Source organism: Aquarana catesbeiana, linkage group LG02 (assembly GCF_042186555.1).
Source record: "Aquarana catesbeiana isolate 2022-GZ linkage group LG02, ASM4218655v1, whole genome shotgun sequence".
In the NCBI taxonomy this organism is placed as follows: Eukaryota; Metazoa; Chordata; class Amphibia; order Anura; family Ranidae; genus Aquarana; species Aquarana catesbeiana.
The window spans coordinates 513509447-513531151 of NC_133325.1; the positions used below are offsets into that span (position 1 = coordinate 513509447).

Below are 21705 nucleotides of genomic sequence, written 5' to 3' on the forward strand. Positions count from 1 at the left end.
TACAGTATAAAACCAATATTGATTACTATAGAGTGACAGAGCTGTACTATATTTTATGGGCAAAGTTTAAAAAAATGTATATGTAAAAAAATAACACCCCATAAAAGTAAGTGTTTATTTTAACACAACTGTCTTTTTGCTTTAAGCAACAATACTTAGATTATTTTAAAACGCAAATACTATAAAACTGAGCGCTGCTATGTAATGGTACTTTAAGGGATATATGACCTCTAAAATCAAATTCCTTTTATAAATAGTGAATCGCTCACACCTGCCACACTCTCATCAACATGTGAATAAACATATATAAATCAAATTTTGGTGCCGGGCTCCACCTTTAAATGTTCAATACCGTGTGCTGATAGTCAGGTTCAAAAGTTCAATATTAACATAATAGTGTTACAATCTCTGAAGATACCTCTAATGTATCTACCACACCAGAAATACACAAATCAGATATTGTATATATGCAAAATACCAATTGGAACTATAAAAGTAAATCAATACAGTGTTCATAAGTGCCACATTAGGTGATAGTCCTCTATTACTGTGCCAAAAAAGCTTCATGCAGTGCTTAAATCCGCCACTGGTTGTGTTCTCACCTGAGGGAATCGATCATATACTCTTATATGATCTATTATCGCTTTTGTCCCTCACATGGGGACTGGATGTGCTTCTGCTAGGACTCAACAGCAGGAATGTTTCCTCTTCCTTCTAATAGATCCTTCACTTAGCCATATGTACAGTAAATAGATATAAAACCACCAATAGTGCTTTATCTTTTTAAAACACACTATTTGTTTTAAAAAACACACTTCAAATATCACACTCACATTTAAAAGGTGCTCCCAGTGTACCAGACTGTATAGCGCATATGTCAATAGCAGTATACACCTTAGATAAATTCCAGGGTATATCTTTACTGCAAGTAGTTCTCAGCCTCCTCTGTACAAGCATTGTGAAGTCAAAGCCCCTCACCTATGAGTTTGAAGGCTTCTTAGCTGAAATGCGTCAGCGTAGCCTGTACCCTTGTACCCATGTAACCAAATAAAGGTTCAAGAGCATCCGAGTCGCCAGCCCTTTTCTAAATTCACTCACCTATGAATTGCACCACAGGGTCACGTGGCTTCCTCAGGGATATCTCCATGTGATCCTGTGGCGCAATGTGTAGGGGAGGGGCTTTGATGTTACAACGCTTGTACAGAGGAGGCCGAGAACTTGTAACTTGCGGTAAAGATATAACCTTGACTTTTTCGAAGGTGTATACTGCTACTGACATATGTGCTATGAAATCTGGTGCACTGGGAGCACCTTTTAAAACAGGTAGGAAGAAACATTCCTGCTGCTGAGTCCCAGAACATCCGGTCCCCATGTGAGGGACAAAAGCAATAATAGATCACATGAGAGTATATGATTGATTCCCTCAGTTGAGAACACAACCGGTGGAGAATTTGAGCACTGCATGAAGCACATTTAGCACAGTAATAGGTGACTATCACCTAATGTGGCACTTATGGGTACTGTATTGATTTAGTTTTATAGTCCCAATTGGGATTTTGCATATATACAGTATCTCATTTGTGTATTTCTGGTGTGGTAGATACATTAGAGGCATCTTCAGAGATTGTAATAGTAATGGTTACTATTATGGTAATGCGTTTTTGAACCTGAGTAAAAGCACACAGTATTGTGCATATAAAGGTGAAGCGTGGCACCAACATTTCATTTAAATATCTAGATCATGCCTGCACAGCCCTCAGTCATCTGCACCAGACTCTGGGACCCTAAACTCAAATTGTGGCATTCGACAACCAGCCCATGGAGTAGGAAAAGCAGGTGGCATGCTGCTGATATCGTCATTAAGACATCATAGTGGTTGGACAAGGTTTTCTAACCTGTCCCATTGCCAGCTCCTTTTATGAGCCTTGGCAGACTGTGTCTGTGACCTTGCATCATCAACCAGTTTACCTAACACAGCCACAAGAATTCACCAATATTTTCCATTTTTCCTTTTGATATTAGGAATTAATGGATTAAAAATAACATTTTCAAAATGATTTATTTACTTTTTAAACTAAAAAAACTAAAAATAAAATTGACCAAGACTTTTAGAATTCATCATCAAGAGGTATACCATTACTATTACGAGGCCAGCAGTATAATTAGGTTCTTAGTTTTCTCTGCATCGTTTGTTGTCTTATTGGAAATGGGTGGATTTCAGATCAAATTCTGAAAATTCCCGCTCCAGCTGGGAAATTGTATACAAACACAGGGGTTGATTTACTAAAACCGGAGAGTGCAGCTCTGCATAGAAACCAATCAGCTTCCAGTTTTTTTGGTCAAAGCTTAACTGAGCAAGCTGAAGGTAGAACCTGCTTGGTTACCATGCAGTGCTGCACCAGATTTTGCACTCTCCAATTTTAGTAAATTAACCTCACTATTTTCTAAGAAACCCATCTAAAGCTTTTTTAAATTTATCTACACTCCCTATTGACAGCACCAACTATGGAATGGAGTTGCATATCCTCACTGATCTAACAGTACACAGTTTAAGATTGAACCAGCTCTCATCCAACTTCATTGTGTGGTCATGTGTCTTCTTTAGAGACCTTAGGTTAAATAGTTTCCTCACAATGCTAGAGTCATCATTTAAAGAGCTATATATTGCAATCAAATACCCTCTTAAGCACCTCTTTTCCAGGGAGAAAAGGTTTAATGTTTGTAGTCGTTTTACATAACTAAGGTCCTCCAGTCCCCTTATTAGCTTTGTTGTCCTTCTCTGGACATCCTTCCTGAAGGTTGGTGACCAAAACTGGACTGTATACCCAAAGTGTGGCTGAACCAGAGTTTTTTTTTGCATGCTACTAGTCTACTAGCCTTGCTTGCTGCAGCTCGACATTACATGTTAATGTTGAGTCTCTGACCTACTAGGACTCCTAGATCCTTATTCAATGTTAGAATGTGCCTGTTGAGGCAACCACAGACTCTACCTGTCATGGCTTATAGAAGACAATAGTGGAAATGAAGAGGAAAAGGGAGTAATAAAACAGAAATAGAAATAAAGGGAAGAACTACTTGTGAAACCGAAGTGCCCCACCATGACTCAAAAACCTAAATTTTATTCTACCATTTGAGAGAAATGGTCTAGAAGGTAATTTATGCAGGATAGCAATGTGGTTAATTACTGTGTCCTGACTCCAGCTGTTGTCATCTGCTAGTAATTTTCCTATACTCATTGTGTGTTTTACCTCAACTATATTTGGGAGTTGTGAGCATCAGTCATGCAGAATAACCACCACTAATAAAGTGGTGTAATGTTTTTTTAAAATCTGGAAGTTTTTTTTTTTTTTTTTTAACTGTTGGAAAGTTTTGAAATTTTAAATAAAGCTAACTTAATTTACTTAATTGTATTGGGTAGCACAGGAGTTTCCAATCAGACATGGCCAGCTAAATGTACAAATCAATGACAGGATGACAAGCTGTCCGCATGTAACTGCACATTGAGCAGGTACATGTGGTTAGGGACAGATGAGCAGCCATGGACAGACATCCATGGCAGCTCATTTGTCCCAATCTGCATGCAACCACTTGATGTGGTTGAATGCTGACATTTAAGCAATCAATGACAGCCACAGTGCCTGTCATTGTCTATTTACAATTTTGTGTATCTTTGTTTTTTGGTGTTTCTCAAGTACACATAATTTTTAGACTAGAAATATCAGGATTTTTTGCTTACCAGTAAAATCTGTTTCTTGGAGTACAGTAAGTGGTGCAGGCTTTTAATCATAATGACTGGGTTATATGCAGCTACCTTTAACTGATTGGACACTTGAAAAAGAGGAGAAGGCTGTAGGTACATACCTATATAAAACCCCTTCCACTCCAAGCTAGCCATAGTTTTGTAGCAAGCATTAAGGAGATCATAAGGACAGAGAAGAGGAACCTGTGTCCCGTACTATACTCCACGTAATAGATTTTCCTGGTAAGTCTTGGACCTTATTTTCTGCATTGTGCACTACAGAACATTTGATTTGTAATCATTACAATTAGGACATCCAAAAACAGTCCAACTGAGGGGTGGGTATCACAGCAAACAACTCCAACAGGTCCACATAACAAAAGGGTCAAGAAAGGCTTGAGAGTCTCAGAGCAGCTTGTAGCATCTTATGCCTGAAACTAGCTTTAGAGGAGGACTAATCATCCACCTAGTAAAACTTAACAACATGTAAACAAAAGCCCAGGTAGCAGTCTTGCAAATCTGAGAAACAGATGCCTGATGCTGAAAATCCAATAAAGTACTAACAGATCTGGTAGAGTGTGCCTTAAGAAGGAAAGGATGAAACTTATGTTTCAAACTATTGGCTCTAATGATACCTTGTGATCCTCAAAGAAATGGAGTGAAAAGCACTGTAACCCCTGTGAGAACCCTCAGGATTTACAAAGATCAAAATCTAAAAGAATACAGCCTTTGGAATTATTCACAGCCTCTCATCTGTTTTAGGATTCAGCTGGGTCACATTTTTTTTCATATAGTAAACCTATTCCCAAATTGTCCTTTACTATGTTAAAACTCACATTTTCTCATTTTTTCCTTTTCTAAGGGTGGCAAAATACTGCACAGTTTAACCTAATTCATGCATTGCCTGTGATGATTGGACTGTAAAGGTAATTCAAAGGGGTTTCCTTTGGTTGCAGTAAAAAAGGAATGAAGAATTAAAGTGGAACTATAGGCAAAATAAAAAAATGACAAAGTGTGCAATGTGTCAATAACAAAGCAGTTTTTGTTTTTCAGAGTTTCCTTTGTTTTATTACCTGTATATATTGCTTGTACAGCCATTATTTTTCACTTCCTTTTAACATACCAAGCTTTCCAGAGAAATTGACAGGGGTTCTTACAATAGTTAGCTTTTATTCATTTTTTATTCATATTTAGCTGGAGCTAGGCTGTAATTTGTCTGCTACTTAAAGTCGATTTAAATTGATATGCCCATCTAAGACTACCCTGTCTAAAGGATGCTAATTCTGCTGTGAAATTTCATTGCAGAACAGTGTTAGCAACTTATTATAGAAAGTGGACAAATAACTGTTCTAATGGCAGCATCAACAGGTAACAAAGCTATGTTGTGGGGACTGCTGTGCTATTGCTGGGGAAAGACTGCATTATATTTGTGATCTTTTACTTTGTCCATAGTTCCATTTTAATGTCCAACTTCATAAAAGTGAAGGGTTAAACCTTTTGTCAGGTTATTATTGCTATTCCTCATTAGGGGATTTGTTTCTATAAACAAGCCCCATGTTGCTCTCCACACTTAAAAAAAAAATGATTTAAATGCATTGGTTACTTAAAACTGATTCTCTGTGGAGAAGAGGCACTTAAGAGGGATATGACAAATCTTTAAATTGTGACTCTACCATTGGGAGAACACTATTTAATCTAAGGTCTCTAAAAAAGAAACGTATCCACACAATGAAGTTGAATGAGAAGTGGATCAATCCTAAACCATGTAAGGGGTACTTTACTGTTAAGGCAGTAAGGATGTGGAGCTCCCTTTTTACAGTTGGTGGTGTCAGCAGGGAGTGTAGATAAATTCAAAAACCTTTTAGACGTGTTTCTTTGTGAACACATTTGTACAGGGATATGGAAAATATTAATGACATAAATGCGCATACACACACACGTCATGATGAGCTGGATGGACTGGTGTTTTCATTCAACCTTACCAACTATGCAACTATGTAAGTAGTTTCTCATCCTTTTTCAGGTGTAAATTTTTAAATAATTCCTACTAACATAAAACATTATATGTTGACTCAATAGAAGTTTTTACCTTCACATTTTGGGACAGGATTACTCCACTTTTTGGTATCCAAGCATTTTCTGGTATTGCTCCTCGACACCATATTGTACCTAGATAATGTTAAAAATGGGATTTCAATGTTACCAATAAACATCTTAATTTATGCCAATATAATGACATGTGTTCCTTATGAAAACTTGAATTTAGTGGTGTTAGATTAAGGGCCTACCAAAAGCAATTTTTTTCTCAAATGTCCTACATTGTACATTAAAATTATAGTAGCAGTTACAGTGGTATTGAGCCCCCGGTACACAGGATACCACTATAGCAAACAACGACAGGAGGGGTACGAAGTATATATATTTCCCCAGTCTGAGGGCTTACTCTGGACCAGCACTTGATTATTGTCTTATGTATTGTGCAGACAGAACAAGACAGGATGAGAACACTGTCTATCATACACAGTCAGGTCCATAAATATTGGGACATCAACACAATTCTAATCTTTTTGGCTCTATACACCACCACAATGGATTTGAAATCAAACGAACAAGACGTGCTTTAACTGGAGACTTTCAGCTTTAATTTGAGGGTATTTACATCCAAATCAGGTGAACAGTGTAGGAATTACAACAGTTTGTATATGTGCCTCCCACTTTTTAAGGGACCAAAAGTAATGGGATAGATTAATAATCATCCATCAAACTTTCACTTTTTAATACTTGGTTGCAATCATTTGCAGTCAATTACAGCCTGACGTCTGGAACGCATAGACATCACCAGACGCTGGGTTTCATCCCTGGTGATGCTCTGCCAGGCCTCTACTGCAACTGTCTTCAGTTCCTGCTTGTTTTTGGGCATTTTCCCTTCAGTTTTGTCTTCAGCAAGTGAAATGCATGCTCAATCAGATTCAGGTCAGGTGATTGACTTGGCCATTGCATAACATTCCACTTCTACTGACCTGACCTGACTGTATATGACATATGTCTTGGCTGTTATAAATTAATACAATTTGACTTTCTAAATGTACTCTCCTCTGTAAGGTTTTTGTCTGCCTGGCACGTGAAATGATGCCTGTTTGGTGGCCTATACACATATACCTTCCATCCAGTGAATGCAACAATTGCACTTGGACTTTGTAGAAATGATTATTCTAAATTCATAATTTGATAATAGGAATTATATTATATTATAATATTAAATACAAGCTTGCTAAATATCCAATTTTATGATTAATCGTGATTAATATAAAGTAAGCGTGTGTGTGGAACTCAATGGCTTGATCAGAAAATTGTAAGCTGAGCTGTAGCTAGCCCATGGTGGCCTTCCAGGAAAAAGCTGTTGTTGGTGAGGCCTCAGGTGGGCGACCTGAGGGGAGGAATGCTGAGACCCGGGTTTTAAGGAGAAGTTGACCGAAGGGAGCTGTCTGCCAAAGATCTGTCTGGTATCAGTGGAAGGTATCACTTGAAAGGAGGCCATCATCTGTCCCTGGGCCTTGTGAGTACAGACATTGAGAGATCTTGGGGACCTCGTGCTCTAGCTATCCCTCAGGTGCCTTATAGTCGGCTGTGGGTCTGTTAAAGGGGACACCAGCTGGTGTCTTGAATAGCTTTGTCTAGATAATCACCTACTTCATGGGACTCTGCTCTTGTGGCTCTAATTACTACTTAAGTCCCACAAGCCAGGACATTATAGCTTGCTCAGAAAGGAATACCAAGTCCTTAAGTTGTACATAGTTCTTATCTTTGGAGTATCCCACCACTTCTCTTAACCCTATCCGAATTCTCTCCCCCCCCAAAAAAAAAAAAAAAAAAAAAAAAAAAAAAAAAAAGACCCCTACACTGGTCATTGAAGAAAGGTGTAAATGCACCTGGGTGCTTGGCTGCAGGGAAGACCTGGAAGTAATACTGCGGTTCCAACTGGAGTAGCGCTATATATATATATATACATATATATATATATATATATATATATATATATTGTGTGTATGAGTATGTGTGTGTATGTACGCAAGAAATGACGCTTTGCTACAATGTAATGTAGTGAGTGTGCAGCTAGCATAACAGTGTCCATTTGCTGTCCCCTCAAAATAACTCAACACACAGCCAATAATGTCTAACCGCTGGCAACAAAAGTAAGTACACCCCTAAGTGAAAATGTGCACATTGGGCCTGATTAACCATTTTCTCTCCCTGGTGTCATGTGACTCATTAGTGTTACAAGGTCTCAGGTGTGAATGGGGAGCAGGTGTGTTAAATTTGGTGTTATTGCTCTCACTCTTACATACTGGTCACTAGAAGTTCAACATGGCACCTCATGGCAAAAAACTCCCTGAGGATCTGAAAAAAAGAATTGTTGCTCTACATAAAGATGGCTTAGGATGACCTAAACCCTATTGAGCATCTGTGTGGCATCCTCAAAACTGAAGGTGGAGCCGCGCAAGGTCCATAACATCCACCAGCTCCGTGATGTCATCATGGAGGAGTGGAAGAGGACTCTAGTGGCAACCTGTGAAGCTCTGGTGAACTCAATGCCCAAGAGGGATAAGGCAGTGCTGGAAAATAATGGAGGCCACACAAAATATTGACACTTTGGGCCCAATTTGGACATTTTAACTTAGGGGTTTACTCACTTTTGTTGCCAGCGATTTAGACATCAATGGCTGTGTGTTGAGTTATTTTGAGGGGACAGAAAATTTACACTGTTATACAAGCTGTACACTCACTACTTTACATTGTAGCAAAGTGTCATTTCTTCAGTGTTATCACATGAAAAGATATAATAAAATATTTACAAAAATGTGAGGGGTGTACTCACTTTTGTGAGATACTGTATAGATATATGTATATATATATATATATATATATATATATATATATATATATATATTTATATATATATATTTATATATATATATATATATACCTATAGATATATATATATATCTATAGATATATATAGATATATATATCTATATATATCTATATATAGATATATATAGATATATATATGCTAATTAGGATTAGTGTGAAACAGCATATTCTAGTAGTATCTCTGTGTAGTATCTGTGCATTTATAACATAAAACTTAATATAACAATAACTTAAAGTGGAACTTTAAGAAGAAAATTAAGTCCTGGCTGGCCCCTTTTGCAGGTATAGCTATGTAAAATATAAAACGTAAGTCCCTATACTGTTTAAGGTCCAATAAAACACTGTCTCACACTGTTCTGCACATGTTCAGTTGCTCTCTATTTTTAGCCATTTTTAGGCACTGCCACGTCTGTAGAGGCCGATCTGCTGACAGACTTAAAGCGGAATTATACCCCCCTATCCTTTACAGTCAAGAAAGCTGCTTCTGTTTGAACTGAAACTGCCATAGTGCTGCACATGTGATCAGTTAGGACACCGAACATTTGATGGTTTGACAGTTGAGGACACAATCAAATCAAACTGTTTGTTGAAACTGGTAAAATCGATGGGTTTAGTTCCACTTTATGATTTACAGCTGGGGCTTTAGGCTTCAGCAAAAATAGCAGCCTCCAGCAAGAAGAAAAAGGAACACTGCTGGAGGCAATTTACAGCACACACTAATATCGGTAGGTTAATTATTAATGTAAAATGTATGTTCCTTGCTAAAGAACATTGTTTTTTATCAAGTCGTTATGGGTAAAGTTCCACTTTAAGGACACAGAAGCCTGTCACATAAGCTGATACCGCATGGTGACCTTTGACTTATGAAATCACGTTTCAGCACAAGGACAGATTTTAAATTTCATCTATACTTCCCATCTTTCAAAAGATAGTTTAGGCAAGCAATATCTTTAATATAAGAGAGGCTGCGCTACCCTCTACAAAAAAAGTGCTGATCCCGATTCCTGTGACCAACTTCCACCAGTTGGAACTCAGGCTGGCTCCTGAACAGCGCTCCCGTACAGTTTAGTCGGCAAGTCATCAAGGGCACCAGTATATGTGAGTGCAATACATTTTTTTCTTCTGGCAGGATTTTAAATAAAAGGTGTATTGCACTACATTATTTATTCTGGCTTCCTTTTTGGTGAACATCAGGACTGTTGCTACCAGAGAATGATGTGAGGTGGAATAAGATTAAAAGCGCTACTTGACCATTCCAGGAGTATTCCTGGGTGGTCAACAGTATCTGATGAGTGTAACTTCAGTTGGGGCACCTGTGGTGAAGCTGTTGTGGTTATTGGAGCATGATTACATGGAGCACCATACAATTGGAAAAAGCAGGAGCCATTCTTGGGTTGAAGCCTAGGTTATTACAAACTATAAAACATTTCAATTGACTTTTGAATCAATTTTAATTATATATTGAATGCAGCATGAGCACTTTATTTTGGTTTACATTAAGTTGTTTTGTTTGCGCTGAAATATTCCTGGAGTGGATAGAACTGCTCTTCAGTTTGTGCTTGTGGGTTCGTATCTGGTTTTCAGTGCGTGTAGTCAGTTTGCATTGTTTTTCAGTGTGTATTTTATAGTACGTATTTGATTTCCAGTGCGTTCTTGTCTGCTCATTTCTGATTTTCAGATCGCTCTTCTCAGGCCTTTCTGATTTTCAGTGCATTCTGTTAGTTCGTTCTGACCAGCCAACCATTTTGAAGCCATGTTGCGGGTACATACTCGTCGTAGAGTTCGTTCTGTGCAGGGGCTTGGTGTTGGGGTTCTTACTTTGACCAAAGCCCAGTCCATAAACAGGGCGGGGAGGAGTTAATGGACCAAGAATTGGTTACTCCAGCGTGACCAATTATTTCATATGCCTTTGTTGCGGGAGATCCGTGAGAATAATCCTGATGATTTCAGGAATTATCTTTGGATGACGGGCCCCGTTTTTCACTGTTCGTTGGCTTTACCGTCCCCTTATAATAGCAGGCAGGACACCTGCATGCGGCAAACCATCACTCCTGAGCAGAGGCTAGTTGCCACATTGTGTTACTTGGTGACAGGGAGAAGTCTGCAGGACATCAAGTTCTTCGACAGGCATCTCCCCCCCAGGCTCTGGGTATTATTATTCTAGAGACCTGTTCTGCCATCATTCAGGTCCTGCAGAAGGACTATATTAGGGTAAGTTTTCTCCTTTAACATCACATTCTATGTCTTTAATGTTTGCTAATGTAGGGCCTGCCATAATACTTTCAAATGGTACTGTTTAAAGTTTTGTTCTCCTATTATCTTGATAGGTAATTGCAGAATGTAAAAAAGTACTTCAATTTGTACAGTGTGTATTTATATTTTTGGATTATGACACTTCTTACCTGTTCAGTGGGCTGCCAATAGTGTAAGTAAGGAGGGCCTGGCCAAACTAACACACATTATTTATGCATTCAGCTCTCAATGAAGTGGAGAGTGTTACCTGTCAAAAACATACCCAACCCCCCTCAATTTTTCACAATGGCCCATCAGAGAGGGTGAGGAATCTGATAAGTGGATCTTATATTTTTGTCTTTAAATTCTCCTTAAAATAAATGTTATACTGATGTTGGTCAAGAATGTTTGTGTCTAATCTGCTTGCAATGTTTATGTGCAAACTTACTAAGTTCTTTTTTCTTTTTTGACTCCACAGTTTCCTTCAATGCCACAAGAATGGCATACTGTGGCTTCCCAATTTGCCCAGCAGTGGGACTTTCCCTACTGCGGAGGGACAATTGATGGTAAATTGTGCCACCCCTCAACTCGGGGTCATACTATTATAATTACAAGGGGTTTAATAGTATTGTGGTGTTGGCGGTGCTGTCGGCGACAAATGAGTTTCTCTATGTGGACGTGGGGAAGAATGGCCGGATGTCGGATGGTGGAGTCATTGCCCAGACAGAGTTCTACACACTGCTCCAGAATGGTGGCTTGGAATTGTCACCTGCTGAAGAGAACGTGGAAGGACTCCCATTTGTCTTTGTCGCTGATGAAGCGTTTGGGCTGGGTGATCACCTGATGCAGCTGTTCCCGATAAGGACCCTCACCCCGGACCAGAGGGTTTTTAACTACCGGCCGGCCAGAGCCAGAAGAGTGGTTGAGAATGCTTTTGGGATAATGGCCAGCCGGTTCCTCCTATTCCTTACAACAATCAACATGGCGGAATATAAACTTAACCATATAATCTTTTCATGCTGCATTCTCCACAACTTTTTAAGGAGAAATTCAATGAACTATGTTGTCTCAGTTGGGCCTGAAACCGGACTTAACGAACAAACCCTGGCGGCGCTTGAAGCTGGCCATCCTGGCTTGCCCCCCCAAAGCGCCGCGAGGTCCGTATCAAATATATGGTGTACTTTGTGGGTGGGGGGCCATTGATATGCCTGAAAATGTTTAATAAACATTTAAAAATTTTTTTTTTTAGTTAAACTGAAATAAGATTTCCTTTGATTTACTGCTTGTGTTTCTTTTAGCTGTCTCCTAGGTTCTCCAATGGGCTTTTTTTTTTGGCCATTTTCTTAAATAGTGCAAACATAATTTATTTGATACATGAGGTGACAATCTCTTCTTCAGCGAACTATTATTATGTTGTGGGTCTGCTACACACACACCTTGTTTTTATTGTTAATGTATGTATGTATGAAAATCATTTTCAGCACCATGAATGAATTTTGGTGAGTCACGAAAATGGCATGATTCTGGCAAATTATAAGGTACTGTGGGAGTTATTTACTAAAGGAAAATCCACTTTGCACTACAAGTGCACTGTAAAAGTACACTTGAAGATGGGCGTGTCCGGCTGTAGAAGGAGCAGGACGTGTTCCAGAGGAGCTCCGCAGAGTCTGCAACAATCTACAGTGGGAGAGCCTCCAAACTCTCCCTAGCTATCCCCAGGCAGCATCTGCATTAACCCCAGCAGAGATTGCGGTGATCGGTCGGCCGATTGGGTGTCTACAGGTCCGCGGCCGGGCCTACACTACAGAAGCCCGCCGCCATCTTGAGGCCTACAGTGGCTGCTGCATCCCCGGGCTCCGGTGCCGCGATCCGCGGGAGGAGAGGTGGCGGATTGCAACACACAGGCATCGGGCGTCCCTGGGAGGAAGCTGCACTGTGAAAGGGCCCAAACGGACACTGAGATTCCGGAAGCCCATGGCCCGCCGCCATCTTGAGGCCTACCAACCAAGGCACGGCCTCCATGACCAGGTACTGTGTTCCAGCATAGCGGTGCCGCTCTTCCTGCACCATAATCCAGGCCCTGGACATATTCTACTGCCCTCTCTGTGTCACTATCTGGGCCCCTGCAATCCTGCTCTACCTCCCCTGTGCCCCTGTGCCTCCACCCTCATAGAAGCTGTGTCCTGCTGAGGGCCCTGACGTGGTGCAGGCAGTTTACCATCTCAGTGTCTCTCATTCCCTTACTTGTCCCTTGGAGTTTGCCTGCTGCTCATCTCCATACTGCGGCCCACTGCACGGGACACAATCTCCACATCAACATACTGTGCCCCAGCAACATAGTGCTGTCCTCCCACTGCCATAATCTGTACCCCAGCAGCATAATATTACCTTCTCTGTGCCATCAGCTGTGCCCCATCACTGCTGCTCTACCATCCCTGTGCCTCTACAATATTGGTTTGTGGGAACACTGATTAGTGGTATCACCCAGTTTGTAGAGCTTGATTCTACTCTTATGGAGGATGTCTCTCAATTGAATTCAGAGACCTCCGAGATGCTTCTTTAAACATGTATAGCTACGGAGGTAGGTCTGACTGACCACCATATTCCACGAGCACCTCATGGGCAATGTTGGCCAGCAGCAGCGTTACTATAAGCCACAATTTGGGTTGCGTGAGGGTCTAAATATGGAATGCTTTGTTACTAGGTAGCAAACTGCACCCCTGAACCCCTCAGCCAACCCTTTCGCCATGTTGGATCCATCCTTGGATACGGAAGATCAAGTGAACCCTCCATTAGCTAACACTCAGAGCCAAGTTTCTAATTTACCACCCTCACATGAAACTCTCACCCCTGACATCCTGGACACTAAACTACAGCTTTTACTTCAACAAATCACGTTTAATGTATCGGTGGAGGTGAGCAAATTGGCCGCCGAATTGAGAGGGGAAATAACCCAGACACGCGTGAAAATAAATTCGATGAGATGATAAGCTATGTTCAGGCTATAGAGGAGGAAAACCACAATCTCCGTCTCTCAGTTTCCCAGCTACAACTGCAACAGGAGAATTAGAGAACAGAATAGATTAGAGACGACAGAACTTACACTTCAGGGGAATTCCGGAGATGGTGGGAGACCCCCGATCTACGTACATACCTTTTGGGCCTTTTTAACAACCTGGCCCCCACAATTGTGGACATAGATTGGCGCCTGGATAGAGCGCACCGGTCCCTGGGCCCAAAACCCCCAGCAGGAGCCAGACCAAGAGATGTCGTGGTGAGGTTTCACTATTTTGAAAGTAAAGAGGCACTAATCCTGGCCACACGTAACAAATCCCAAATTATGTACAAGGCGGCGAAATTACAGATCTTTAGCGACCTTTCACCCATCACCCTTGCTAAACGAAGGAACCTACGCCCAATTACTTCTTATCTACAACATCATAAGATTCCATACTACTGGGACTTCCCTTTTCGCCTTGCTGTATCCAAAGATGGAACTCAGTTTACCCTGCGTGAACTGCAGGAAGCGGACGCCTTCCTTAAAAATCTAGGCCTGCCTCCACTTCCGGAAGAAGATCTGATACCTCCTGCCGCCCAGGTTCGTCTGCCTCCAAACACTCCTAGCCGCATCTGGACCCCTGTAAGGGGCAAATCCAAGAAGCACCTCTCTACACCTCAATGTCTACGTTCCTCTAAACAACCTTCTTGAACTTTTTATTGTTTTTTTTCCTCTTTTTCCCTTTTTGGATCCACACAATGCCTTTTGCGGTTCCGTTTCCTCATGGCTTAGATGAAACGAAGTTGCTGTTCTGGTTCACAAAGTATTGTGCCTACTCTGTTCCTTGTTTGGAGTAGAACTTTTTCCCATCCCATTGGATTCTTCCATTAGAGGTTTTAACGCCTTAGATGACAAAATGTTTCTATTTGCTGACATTTTCTTTTCATTGTAAACAGATTTTTCAATGTCAGACTTATACTGCATGTTACCAAGTTCATAAGGTGAGCAGCTGGCCCTTCCATTTACTCCATCTAGAGTCTCCTGATGGAAGTCTGTGCATGCCCCTGCCAGGCCCTGGGTTGTATCCAGGGATTCCTGAGATGTATTGTGTTCTCAGGTTTTCGACAATTTATACTTTTTTTTTTCTTTTGTTTGGTGTTATGTTTGTTGATTTTCTTTATTTCTATGTCCATGTTTATAGATTTACTCTATAGGTTGAAATTGCATTATCCTCTCTCCTTTATTCTGGAGCAGTCCCACTACAGGTTATGTATGTCCATACCCAGATGCCGAGGACTAACGAGTACTGGTAGCACTCATAAACAGTATTATGTTTATTTTAATGTAGCTGATAATATACACTTTATCCCCTTCACTATCCTCACACTAGCCTATCTGAATATACCACATCCATGGCCTTGAGGATCTTGTCATACAATGTGAAGGGTTTAGGTTCCATTAGCAAGCGCTGGATGGCCCTGAAGGACTTCAGGGCTTCTGGCGCTGACTTGGTAATGATACAGGAAACACATTTCCTTGCAGGAGGTTCATTTAAATTTACCTCAAAGTTTTTTACCACCTCCTTCCTTGCCTCTGATTCAGCGGGCAAGGCAGGACTGGCAGTATTAATAAGGAAGTCATGTCCTGTTAAGGTCAAAAATTCTCACATCAATCCCCACGGAAGATTGCTTATTTTAGATTGTGAATATATGTCCACTTCTTTTACTCTGGTTAATCTATATGCCCCTAATACAGGCCAGATCGATTTCCTTAAACTTTTTGACACCCCCCAATATTACTCACAACCTTTTTATGGTCATTGGTGGGAATTTCAATCTGGTTATGTCACCCACTAGAGATAGACAAACCCTCCTTAGCACTGTACCATCCAAAAAGATTACATCCCAAGCTGCTGCCTTTCGTAGATGTATTAGATCACGTCGGCTTTTCGACTCATGGAGGATAAAACATCCCTCTTCTAAACAGTTCACGTTCTATTCCCCCGGCGCAGAAGATGTACTCAAGTCTCGATCACTTTTTCATCTCAGCCCCACTTATCCCCTATGTGGTCGAGTCTGACATTTTCCCCATTACATGGTCGGACCATGCACCCATTATCTTGGACCTCACGCTTCCAAGGCATATACCAAATCCTGTCATTGGCGCTTAAATGATCATCTCTTACAGTCTGGGGTCTCCATTCTATCCTAGAAAAAAGTCTAAGAGATTATTTTTAACTTAACACAGGGTCAGTGTCTAAGTTTTCTACGCTGTGGGAGGCACACAAGGCCGTGTTTCGTGATGCTTGCATTGCTGAAAGCTCTCGGTTAAAGAGAGATAGAGATGGACTTATACAGTCCTTGACATCTGCCCTGATAGCTGCTGAGCGTAGGCTGTTGTGTGCACCCACAGTGATGAAACTGCGTAGAGTCACCTCTCTCAGAGAACAAAATAAATTGATAAAGTTAGAAACAGCAGTTAGGTCCCTATTGTGGACGAAACAGAAATTTTATGAATACTCTAATAAACCCCATAGGATGTTAGTAAATAAACTGTGCCCATGACCATTTAATTAGTTTCCTGACTTTCTCCAGCAAGCGGACGGATCTAGAACGTATTGCCCCGTGAGATGTCCAGGATCTTTGGTAAATTCTATAGCAAATTGTATAACTGCTTGACTCCAGAGAATAATTTTAATTTCACCCAGGAAAAATTTAAATCCTTCTTTTCTAATATAAAGCTACCGACATTGTCTGCGACGGATCTAGATAGTTTGAACATGCCCATAACGGCTGAGGAACTCCTGGCTGTGGTTAAGAATCTTCCATTACATAAGTCATCTGGTCCTGATGGTCTACCTTATTCTTATTACAAAACTTTCTTTGACGTTCTCTCCCCACACATGTTAACTTTATGTGACTCTCTGCTTAAAGGTACGTCCCCACTTCTGCATTTCTCTCATGCATTCATCTCTGTTATTCAAAAACCTGGTAAGGACCCCTCTATCCCAGATAACTACAGACCCATAGCCCTTCTAAATTCGGACTATAAAATATTTACCAAAATCCTCGCGTCCAGATTATCCAAGCTTATCCCCAAACTGATCCATAGGGACCAGGTGGGCTTTGTGCCGGGCAGACATGCGGGGGACAATACCCGCCGTGCAATAGATCTGATAGATCTTCTTGACAGGTCTTCCCGCTTGGCACTGATCTTAAGTTTAGACGCACAGAAGGCCTTTGATAGGCTCTTTACTCAACTGTCATGGCCCAAGTACAGATGTCGTCCCTCCTGTCGCCTGGTTTCCCCATGACTAACGGGACTCAGCAGGGATGTCCTTTATCACCCTTACTTTTTATCTTGTGTTTGGAACCCTTGGCCGAGTCCATCCATACTCATCTGGATATTCGTGGGGTGGTGATGCGACAGGGGGAATATAAATGATCACTCTTTTACAGATGACATTTTGCTAACTATTACCAATCCGCTGATATCTCTCCCTTCTTTACACAAACTATTAACCTCCTTTGGTGCCATCTCCGGCTATAAAGTTAACACTTCCAAAACTGAAGCCCTTCCCATACATATTCCTCTGCCCCTACTATCTCAGCTTAAAGACTCATACCCTTATAAGTGGTGCACTACCTCTCTTAAAAAATGTAGGTGTCTTACTTACCCCATCCTACTCTTCCCTTTACTCTGCAAATTTTCCTCCTCTGATTTTAGACATTAATAAATCTCTGTGGACCTGGACAAGATATCCTCTATCCCTGTTAGCTAGGATCAATGTCCTCAAAATGTCTATTTAACCCAGGTTGCTGTACCACTTTGAAACATTATCAGTTGCCTTACCCTCCTCTCAACTAAAAGCATTCCAGAGGAATTTCTTAAAATTCATATGGAACGTTAAAGCCCACCGCATTGCAAGTTCGGTAGTATTTTCTCTGAGATCCAGGGGAGGTCTGGGAGCCATTACTAAATATTACTATGCCACACACTTGAGGGCTATCGCCTCGTGGTCCTCTTTACATGCATCTAATCAATGGACTGCCATTGAAAAGGGAGTGCTATACCTGGTTCATCCATGCTCCTTAGTCTGGGGAGCCTCTCTTTCAGCTCCGAAACCCAGTTCATCCCATCACGCGGAGATTGCATACCTTCAACACTTTATGTGAGAAATTCGATATACCTTACTATTTCTTCCATTTCTATATGCAAGTAAGACACTTCTTTCACTCTAAATCCTCAACCCTGACCCTTGATATACCTACCGCTTTTGAATACCTATGTGCCCAGGGCCCGCACCAATTACACTTAATTTCATACATCTATCGTATCCTCCATGAGTCGACTCCTCTTGAGGAGACCACACATCACTATATGAGAAGATGGTCCCATTTACTGAGTCGACCTATTACGGCACAAATGTGGGATAGGATTTGGTCCTCTATTTTTAAGTCTTCTAAATGTGTAACTCAAAGGGAGACATCCATTAAGATTCTTATGTTCTGGTACAGATCTCCAGATGTAATTCATAAATTTGACCCCTCGGTCTCGCCACGCTGTTGGCGCTGCGGAACCGACACGGTTTCTTTATTCCACATTTTTTGGCAGTGTTTTCTGATACAACCCTTTTGGCGTGATGTGAGTTTACTCATACAGAAGGTGGTTGATGTGTCCCTCCCGTTGGATCCCTTGAATTGTTTGTTGGGCCTTCCCTTTCCAAACACAACCAAAAAAAAGAATCAGTTAATCTCCTATATTTTATTAGCCGCTAGAAGGCTTATCCCATTGTGCTGGCTGTCCAATGTTCCTCCTCCATGGTCCAGATTCTTACGTCTGGTGGCTGAAATTCGAAGGATGGAGTTTTTAACGGCCTCTGTGCACGATTCCATCTTTCAATTTAATAAAACTTGGGAAACTTGGGATCTATCGGATTTGGGACACCTCTGCCAAACAACACGCCCTAAGTCATATTAATTTCATACTATTCTTGTTTATATGCCCTCCTTCCTTCTTTTTCTCTCTATATATACCGACTGATCCCTTATTGGTCTCTCTAATGCTTATGCTATACCCCTCATAGAAGTCCTGTGTTTTCGTGACTGCTTTTGAATTTTAATATATATCTACGAGTTACCTGTTTTATATACTGTTAAGAAGCGATACAGTCCACCCCTGTGCCCTGTATCCATGGACATCATTTGTTTGCGATTACCTTTCCTTTCTTTTTATTTCAATATGTTTGTTAACATTGCGCTATCATTACTAGTGTAATGTATAATGTGCAACAAGATTGTATATTTTCTTTTATAATTTAATAAAAATCCAATTATAAAAAAAAAAAAAGTGCACTTGAAAATGCACTTGAAACTGCACTGAATGTGAAGGCAATATCAGATATTAGTATGTCCAAACTGTGTTGATCTTGCCTTCATCAGATGGGGTGATGTCACCCCTAGGAAAGCCAAATTTTGAAGATGCACACAAATTGAGAGTCAAAATGGGAATTTCCCTTCTGATCCCATGCTTAATGTCAGCATGTGCTAGCTCCCATCATGGGGGATCAATGGACGTGTTTCGGGGGTGCAACCCCTTCATCTCATCTACTTTAGTTGCGAGGAAGGGGTTGCACCCCCAAAACGCGTACCTTGATATCCCGTGATGACAGATAGCACATGTTGACACACTGTATGCATCTTCAAAATTTGGCTTTCTAAAAAAATTTTAAAATGTGTGAAAATACTAAAAATACAAACAAACTAGAACAATTGTGTGTTTTTTTATATTCTGCCTAAAACATCAATGATGTTTGAGTCTTTTTTCCACATCATTGATGTCTTCCTTGATCTTCTGTAAATCACGATTGCACACCATGATCCCCCGATGAGGATGTGTGCACTTGTACTTGTGAAATTTGAATCTTCTTCCACAACATCCACATCACCTAAAATTAAAAAACACACCATGTATTATAAATACGCAGGCATCCATCTATTAACTGAAGCTGTGGTCTCAGACACTCACCTGTTGTGGTCACTATTTCGCCCACTTCATAAACCTCTCCTTCCTCCACATCTTCTGGTTGTGGTGTGGGGATTTGCTTTTCTTTCGGAGGTGGGGGGTCCCTGGTGTCCTCAGATGTTCCGAGTCTTTTCTCCCCTATGTAAATTAAAAAAAAAGGTATACTTAGCACACAGATATTTGAGGGCAGAAATAGTAATATGAAACATTACTTGGAAGTGGGGTACAATTGTCTTTTTTGGCAGAGTTCCAAGCTGCAGCCATTATTTTTTTCCATTTCTAAAGCTGGAATACTTACCTTTTTTGTACAATTTTCACACATGGAGACACCCCTAGTATCCACTGGAGCACCTGTGTGGGACACCCTAAAAAGTTTGTTCTGTTGTCCCACACTAGTACTCCTGCGCCCAGATGTGTAAACAGCTACTGAGTGTCCTCTCCTTACACTGAATCAAGTTTGCATTTCATTCTAGTACAAACCCATCTAGACAGCAATGTCATAAACTTCTTTTAATACAAATAGGCCTGAACAAATGTAGTTAACCTGTATCTACCAAAAACATCATATTAGAGGGCGAACAAACAATGTTTACTACGAACGATTACTGTGCCCACGAACATGAAAGTTGCCATTTTAAACTGTACAACAGTAAAGAAAAGCACATGGGGCAGCATGCAAGTAATAATAATAAAGGAACACACAACAACTACTTACTTTTTTGAAGGACTCTCTTGGTCTTTCTGTACTGATCCTGCTCCCTCAATTTCAGGCATGACCAGTGTTTCCTCAATTGATCCTTGGATCGTCGTACCCCAAAATTCCTGTGAAGACTTCTCACAACATTAGCCTTGATCTTGACCTTTCTGACATTTGGGTAAGGTTCATGCTTCCCATCATAGTCTGTCCTCTTCAAGATGTCCACCATCTCCACCATCTCTATAAAGGACATATATGAGGCCTTAAATCTCTTCTGGGATCGGGACGTTCGTGGCTCCGGGCTTTCGTCGTTGCTGCTGTCTGCATGTACTTGCTCTTTCTCCGCCATGTTCTCTGCCACTGCGCCGAAAGACAAGGGGCAGGGAATAGACTAGAAAGAACATCAGGGGCAGGCGGAGTTTCACGCATGTGCAGTGTATTTAAAGCGTAACACGCGTGCGTACGATCTGTGAGCGGAGGAAGGAGTATCCAAATCGCTGATCGTTCTATTGAAGGTACAAGTTTAACTTGGTGCATCAGTGGCTTATACTGCCTCTAGATTGAGGCCTATATTGGGACAAGATTAGGAGAGTTTAGCCTGACATAAGGGTTTGTCTTGTGTTGTGTCTTGCTGAGAAAATGGATATCTTCATTGATCACAACTTCCTCCCCCTATTCATAGACAAGTACAGGGAGCTGCCCTGTCTGTGCCAGGTGAAAGATCCGCATTATAATCATAAACAAAAGAGGCAGGCAGCGCTGGAGAAACTGCTTGCGTTGGTGATGCTGCAGATCCCCACGGCAACCATCCCCTATTTGAAGGCCAAAATTGGTAATAACTTATAATAGGGAGTGCAATAAGGTCCAGGATTCCATGAGATCAGAAGCAGCAACAAATGCCATTTATGTCTCCAGGCTGTGGTACTATGAGAGACTTCGTTTTCTGTCAGACCAGACTGAAGTTAGGCAATCAGGCTCAACCCTTCCTTCCACTCTTCCTTCCACGCTTCCTTCCACCCCAGCTGAGATTTCCGACGTGCAACCTGGGCCTTCCAGCCAGGAAGAAGTGGAGGAGCCCAGCTT

The 21705-nt window shown here is 41.1% G+C and overlaps 1 protein-coding gene across 3 annotated transcripts in view; it reads right to left on the bottom strand.

Moving 5' to 3' along the window:
- LOC141128474 (C4b-binding protein alpha chain-like) overlaps positions 1–21705 on the bottom strand; it is a 448459-nt gene that overhangs the window by 39725 nt on the left and 387029 nt on the right. For all 3 annotated transcript variants that reach the window (XM_073615780.1, XM_073615778.1, XM_073615779.1), the window contains one exon: positions 5829–5908. In XM_073615780.1, the coding sequence (XP_073471881.1) occupies positions 5829–5908 (80 nt within the window). The remainder of the gene's footprint in view (positions 1–5828; positions 5909–21705) is intronic.